The 7,487-nt window shown below is 37.3% G+C and overlaps 1 protein-coding gene across 1 annotated transcript; it reads left to right on the top strand.

Moving 5' to 3' along the window:
* Nucleotides 1–706: 706 nt before the first annotated feature.
* Nucleotides 707–5,405, top strand: LOC111717530 (uncharacterized; the record flags this gene model as incomplete). Its single annotated transcript, XM_023493026.1, is given in 6 exon segments — nucleotides 707–801; nucleotides 1,250–1,419; nucleotides 2,023–2,107; nucleotides 3,971–4,033; nucleotides 4,201–5,028; nucleotides 5,163–5,405. Coding segments are annotated over 6 exon segments (1,484 nt in total), but the record flags the coding sequence as incomplete, so codon positions are not given.
* Nucleotides 5,406–7,487: the final 2,082 nt, after the last annotated feature.

Genomic DNA, 7,487 nt, shown 5'->3' with positions numbered 1-7,487 from the left:
CCGGCGTTTCCATTGATTAATTTTTAAATGGACTTGTGGTTAGGAAGCCTTTTAATATGAAATCTTACACCGAGTAATAATGCCTGAAGCTCCCGTTAGATGGAGTTGTAGTCGTTTAGTTTAATTTGTGAGCGCTTTCCAATTGGGGGGAGTTTGTGAAAGCCGCGGAGCAGTGGGGGGAATGATCCTATTTCGACGTGAGATTTCTGTTATTTTTATCCATATTTGGTGTGCAAACTTTTCTATTTTGTTAAAATATTGCCTAGGTTATGTGTTAATTGTGTTGGTTATGATTTACTGTATTATTATTTAGTTGATCGTCCAGTCGGTGCCGATGGATTTTCTGAGGTTATATTTTGAAGAAGATTCCTCCACTGGTGCATGATGGGCGGTTTTAGTGAGCGCTCGACTGGCTGCCATTTAATCTAGAAATTTCTACACGCGTTCAATTCCTCGTGGATGCAATTCAGTTTTATTGTGTATATTTTTTTTGAGATTTTTGTTTTAGTGTGCGTTTAATATTTTATTATAGATCAAGGCGATTTTGTGAAAGTAGTGAATTATTATTTATTTGCAGAGGTGAATTTACAATGCCAAGTTTAATATCGTTGTTCCCTGTTATTTATTTGCTTTTGATTTAAAGATTTTGTTTGATGCTTTATATTTTAAAATTTTGAGTAAATATGTTGTAGCAGATAGAAGAAAATGCCCGTATTGAGTCCGCTAGTGCCCCTCGTAGAGTTTACCACTCTTTTCAAGGAGCAGTTCCAGGGGTACAATGGTACCCATTTATTGTTTAAGGTGAAATATTTTATTATGCACTGAAATTCTGTTGATGGCACTGTATGGCTAAGGCCTTGTATTTGGTTTCAGGTTCTTCCTTAGTACAGTATAACTTGGTGAATTTTGTACTGCCTGCATGAAGTTATGGTTACAATTATTTTTATTGTAATGATGTTATTTTTGTTTGTAAGGCATGTTTTCATTTGGCATAAAGGTGTTTGTGTGTATTTGCTTAGGAGAGGGGGAGCAGTTGATTAATTATGAGATGCCACTGTTTTTCTTGAATTAATCGTTCCAAGCTTTCCTTTTGATTATTGGAAACTATTTGGTTGGGATGTTATTTGCCTGATGTTTTAGTTTGATTGATCAATGATTGCCACGATATTATCATTGTTCTGTCTTGATTTATAGTTGTGTTAATGACTTATGATGGCGATTAAGTTTCCAAAAAATATGTTTTATTTAGACGGCCGTTATTCCCTTGGACAATTCATGTCCTTGTGACGGAAAGGACGGCGGGTACGATCCTTGTGTGGTGACGGATGGAGGTCCTGGACTGTTCTTGTTGTTGTTGGGCGTTATGATGGGATTTATCTGCTGTTTTGTGGTGTTCCTGACCTGGGAGGCAATGGCGAGGTTAGTATTTATATATAACGTGTGGATTTAATGCGTTAGTATTTGTGATTTAATTTTGTGAAGTTGTCTTTTGTCTTATTTTCGCTATTCTTTGGATGTAATTGTATTCTAGTTTTTGTTAGATTATTGTCTTATGTTAATATTCGCTTAGTAATTAATGAAGGACGGTTTTTTGAAAATTTTTTTTTAGTTATTTTGTTTGTTGTCTGGCTAGGCGAAATGTCTGTCTGTTTTGTTTTAATCTTTTGAAATATTTTTGTAATGTGATACATTGAGTCGGGAGGCAGGGGCGATGGCTGGGTGGAATGTATTGGTAATGTGATGGTCGCTATTTGTGGGGGGGAAAAAGAAATAGGGTCGAGTGTTATTGTGTATGTTTGTTTTGTCGTCGTCGTGATTTATATTGTTTTTAGATATGTTTTATGTTATAGTCTAATTTACGTCGTTAACTTGGATTAGTTTACGTTTCATTTTTGAGTTGCTTTTGAGTTTTGGATATATTTAATTGTTGTTGGTTGGAACTGTTTGTGACATAATTTTTCATTCATTGTTTTATGTTGTATCTTAGATAGTGATTATTTATTATTATTATTTTTATATTAGGAAGGGCTGGACTGTCAGTTTCCAGTATTTGTGTTCTTTGTTGCTGGATATTATGAAGGATAATCGGTTTCTTCCGGCTTGTCAAGTGAGTATTATTTTTTTATATTTTGTTTATAAAGTTGGTTTGAGTAGTATTGGTTATGATCAGTAAATATTTTAGATTTTAATCTGATAATTTTAATCCTCCGTTGGGTTTTGATATGCCCTGGAATGCGTGTAATTTGTGAGCGTTTTGGTGTATTGAATGTTAGTATTCGACGGTACGGCTGAAAGAATGGACAAACTTGCTAGTGCTATAGACGAGATAGATAGTCCTGGTTTGGTTACGGTGTATGCACCTGTGAGTGACGTGAGTGACGAGTTTCATGAGGAACCGCATGATACACGAGAGGGGAGCAGTTGTGTTGAGGCTAAGGAGGAAAGGATGACCTCCCAATTTGTTTGCGGAAGCTGTAGGTTTGCTGAAACTTCCTGCCATTGTGGGATGAGTACTTCTGATGATGATTCTTCTGATGACGGTTCTGAGTGTGAATTTATTCTGCGGCTGAGGCAGAAGTTTGCTGAGGAGAGAGAAAGAAAGAAACTTGAGGAGAGCGAGAAGAAGAAACTTGCTGAGGAGAGGGAGAAACTTGAGGAGAGCGAGAGGAAGAAACTTGCTGAGGAGAGGAAGAAGCTTGAGGAGAGCGAGAGGAAGAGGCTTGCCGTAGAGAGTGCCTCGGGTGCTTTCCTTGAATCTGAAGAAATGGATGAAGATTGTTGTCCTTGTGGAAGGGTGTTGTGTGATTGCATGGATAGCCCTTCTGATATTGTTTCATCAAGTAGTGATGACTCTGATGACGATGCTTGTGAGGAGGATAATAATGCTGAGCTAGCAGAGGGACATGTTGTAGAAGATGGGGAAGGAGAGGAAGACGGTGATGATCAAGAAGATGGGGATGATGACGGAGATGGAGATGACGAGGAAGAGGAGGAAGGGGAAAAGGAAGCGAAAGGCCAAGAGAAAGAGAGCCCGATTCGACCTGACGCAATTGGCGGAGCGGGACCAGGTGTGGATTTTGGCCGTGCTGCTCGGTTAAGGCAGGGCCGTAATATAAGAATCGTTTCTGTTTCATCTTTCCCCAGGCTCGTTCGAGAAGGTGACATCCATAAGCTGAGGCAGCGGTTTTTGGGATTGAGGGATTGGGTAAATGATTTCTTTAAGGTTCCTGATCAGGATACTAGTCCTGGAATCCTTCCGATGTTGGCTGATGAGCTGAACACTATTGAGTTCCTGAGGTCGATGTATCGTCATAATTTGCAGCATGTGCAGTCGATGAATTCGAACGTGGGATATGGCGATATCGATGCGCTTAACATTGAGCGTCGTATTTTGACGGGTTTGATGAGGTTGGTCCGGCTGAAACAAGATTTTGAAGGACTACAGAGCCAGATCACTCGCTACATGGTGGATCATTATTGTCGGGATTGATACTTTTTGTATAAATCTTTATTTTAATAAAGTTTATATATTCTAATATTATGTTTAAAGATGGAGTGAGTTGTAAGTGTTGAGACGAAGGAATATGTGTTTGAAATTGTGTTATGATTTTTGTAGATACAAGCATGGTGGGACTAAAATAAGAATAGTGTGTTTTACATAAATATAGTTTAGTCGGAACATAAATTGTGATCATGGTTGCGATATTCTCGAAATTTCAGATGTTTGTAGAACAATCATTTTCCCAAACTGGGATTTACTAAAAAAGAAATATTATTTTGATCGCGAATATCACGTATCATATTCATATATCGTAGTCAATTTAGATGTACTTTTGGTCGTTTGTAATTGCTAAGTTATAGTATTAAAATTATGTCTGGGAAAAGTGAGCGGAATGTAAATACTACTTTAATTCTTTTTTTGTGTATAAATTTGTTATTTTGTGTTAAATAATACGTTTTTATTTGTCAGGGTGTTGTGAGAGCAGTACTTTGTTGCCTGAGCTGTAAAAGATGCCGTGGCAGTTCTCATGAGGTGAGAATTGATTATGTAGAAAAATGTTGAGAGTAGGATTTATTTGTTTCTGTAATTTGTGTTTTACTTTGAATAGTTTTGTAAGTTAAACTTTATTAAGTGTATATCATGGGATGAGAGTTTCTTTGTTTTGTTTACGTACCTTTATTACAGTTGTATAATTTTAGGTTGTTGTGGAACCTGTCCTGGCACAGGGTGGTGCTCGAAAGAAAGTGAAAGTGAAGGCGTTGCATTCCAATGCGCAGAAGTTGGGTACTGAGGAGGAGAGGATTCCGCCTGTTTCTCTGGGTGAAGTGAACCCTGCACCCTCTGTTATGCAACCTGGTCCACCTTTTATGGGTCCGGCTTATCCACCGGCCGGGTTTTTGCCACCGTTCTTGCCACCGTGGGGTTATGTTCCCCCTCAAGGAGTTGTCCGTTCTGGTTTATATCCTGATGTTCCTGAATTTAGTGTGTCCGCTGGAGGGGTTCAGGAAGGTCAGCTGGGTGAGACTTCCGGTCAGCCCGTAGGTGGGAATGTTAACGACGGCTCTCAGTTTCCTGTAGCAGGTCCAGCTGATCAGTGTGCTGGTAAGGTTGATCAGGGTGGACCGCCCGGATTGTTGACTGTTAACATGAGGGAGGTGCGAGATGAGAATGTTAACATGAGGGAGGTGCGAGCTGAGAATGTTAACCCGAGGGATGTGCGAGCTGATAATGTTATCTCGATGGAGGTGCAAGCTGAAAATGTTAACACGAGGGAGGTGCGAGCAGAGCATGTTTATCCAGAATCGGAGAATGGAGGTGACGTAGTGTATGAGAACGTGGTGGAGATAAACAAAACTGTGTTTGTTCCGGAGCACGTTGTGGCAGTTAGTGGAGATCAAGGTGACCATGTTGAGAAACCTGTTGTGTTGAACGAGTATGATGATTGTACTCCCAAGCGGAATTATAGGAAGACGCCTTTCCCACACCCGTCCAGTTCCATGAATGGGGAATCTTGTCCCGCATTTCAGGTAAAATATCAAATGTTACGCAACATAACTTTATTTTTTTGGAATTCGTAAAAATTGCTTATGGAAAAAAAATCCTTTTGGATGTTTTTGGTTTTGTAAAATATATTGTTATTAGGCTTTTTTTTTTACGACAGGTGGGTGCTGGGAAGGATGACCGTTCAGGGCTAGCCTTCATGGGAGGCGGCGCAGTTCAGCGTACTCCGCCTGCGAAGGGCGGTACTGTTCAGCAGATTTCGCCTGGGAAGGGGGGTATAGATCAGCCCAATCCGCCTGCGAGAGGCGGTGCAGTTAAGCACACTCCGCCTGTAAAGGGCGGTAAAGTTCAGCATACTCCGCCTGCGAGGGTCGGTACAGTTCAGCATACTCCGCCTGCGAGGGTCGGTACAGTTCAGCATACTCCGCCTGCCCGTCGTCCAAAGAGGAGTGCTTCGAATGTTAAAAAATATACCAAGGGATGTTATCTCATTTATACTAGCGTTGTTGTATTCGAAGATTTTAAATTGGGTTTTATTTGGTGTAAAGTAATTTTTGCTTTTGACAATGGGTGAGGCCAGTGTGTGAATTTTATTATTTTGATTTTTGAAGTTTTTTGGAATGGACGTTTATTTTGAATATATATGGTTGAACATATGTAAAGTGTGAAATATATGTATAAATGAGATAACTACGTAGTGATATTATTATATCACGAGACAAACATATTTAAGTTATAATTATTTCTTTTGCCAAACTTCTCTATTTTTATTATTTTAGTTTTGAGAAAATCTCTCTTTTTTTGATTATTCGGAATTATCATTCTAGAAATAAGTTTATGCGTAAGTTAGTTATGCTTGGCAATTTAAGCAAGGAGAGCTTGCTTTTTGATTATTCAATATATAAAGAAAATGTGGAACAATTCGGTTTTTTTTTGTTGTTTAACTGGGACCAATTGCAAAAGCTTGACTGTTGAGCGGTTTTTGTAAATTTAGAAAATAAATGTGATTGCAATCTGAAAGTTATTTTTGAACATGTTTATGTTATTTTCAGAGGAATGAGAACTTCCTATGTATAATTAAAATCCGGAGAAGGATATTGGCCAATTGTAGTGTTATAATTTGAACTTAATTTGAATCTGGATTAATTGAAGGTAATTTCTAGGTTCGCAATGGACTTCACGCTTTTATGTACGAATTGAAATATACCTTTTATTTTTAATATAGAATACGTTATGAGAATTTAGGTTTATGTTGTTTGTTAGTATTGAAGTCGAGTTTAGGATTTAGTTTAATTTAGACTTTTAGTTCACATTTTGAAGTTTGCCAATTATACTTTTTGCTTATGTGAAAACCCTTGCGGCCTAAGATGTAAAACATGAAAGTTTCGAAATGGTTTTGGTTCGGTATATTCCTAAATTCTCATAAAAGGTGTGAATTCATGTAAGTTTAGTTGGTCTAAGTTATTAAAATTGGTAAAATTTTTCTGGATCTGGACTTATGACAAAAATTGATATTTTTAGCTGGGAATCTTTTCAATTCTGATTGATCCTTGACTTTTAAGAGAAATTGTGAAGTTAGTTGGATCCGGGGTATAGGGTGTCAGTGTAAATTAAATTTGAATTAAGGTGTAAGGTCTTACTGGTGTCAAACGAAAGGTTTTAAATTTTGAGTGAGAAGATAAGGTATACTAATCCTTTTTACGGTGTTTGTTTTAGTTAAGACTGTTTGTCCAAATATTTTTCTATGCTTTTTGACAAAAATGCAAATGATATTTAAGTAAATGTAAGCAATTTTTAAATTCTGATTTTTCTCCCGATTATAGTTTTCTGACTGTGTATTTGGTTAATGAGAATTTTCAATTCCACGTTGGTTAGGATTAACAAGACGAAACTTAGAGATTGAATAAATTTTGATTTACTTTAATACCGAACATAAAATATAACTACATATTTGTTGAAAAAAAATATATTTACAATAGAATGTTAATACATTCATGAAAAAAAACTTTTGGTTTGTAGCTGTAGTTGCATCTTGTAGCAGAATCTAAAATAAAACAAAAATTAAGGGATTTAATTTTAAGTGTACGCTTTTTCGTCTGTTATGAGGAGTGTTAACGTTTTTAAATTTTTTATTATATTTGCAAATACAGAAGAGGAAGGGGATTAGTAGTATTCCAAATGTACCCCCAACGGACCAAGATATGTAATTAACAATGTTTTCCCATGGTACAGGGACAAAGTTTTCCTCTAATATTCGTAATTCCTCATCATTTAGGTTTAAAAGGTCAATGTTTTCAAGTTCTGGTTTTGTATTTGCTTGAAGTACTAACGTTTGTTGTTGAAATGCTATCTTAATTGGGTTCCCGGTTGTGACATGGAATGGCAGATTTGTTTGTTGTTGTGGTAATTTATTGTTAAGATTTGAGTCAGTTACAGTAAACGGTGTAAAGAATGGAAATAATACACCCGTGTGTGTGAGTTTTGG

Source organism: Eurytemora carolleeae, unplaced genomic scaffold, assembly GCF_000591075.1.
Source record: "Eurytemora carolleeae unplaced genomic scaffold, Eaff_2.0 scaffold2723, whole genome shotgun sequence".
Taxonomy (NCBI): domain Eukaryota; kingdom Metazoa; phylum Arthropoda; class Copepoda; order Calanoida; family Temoridae; genus Eurytemora; species Eurytemora carolleeae.
Note: the sequence above shows the minus strand (reverse complement) of the source record. Positions and strands in the feature narration are given on the sequence as shown.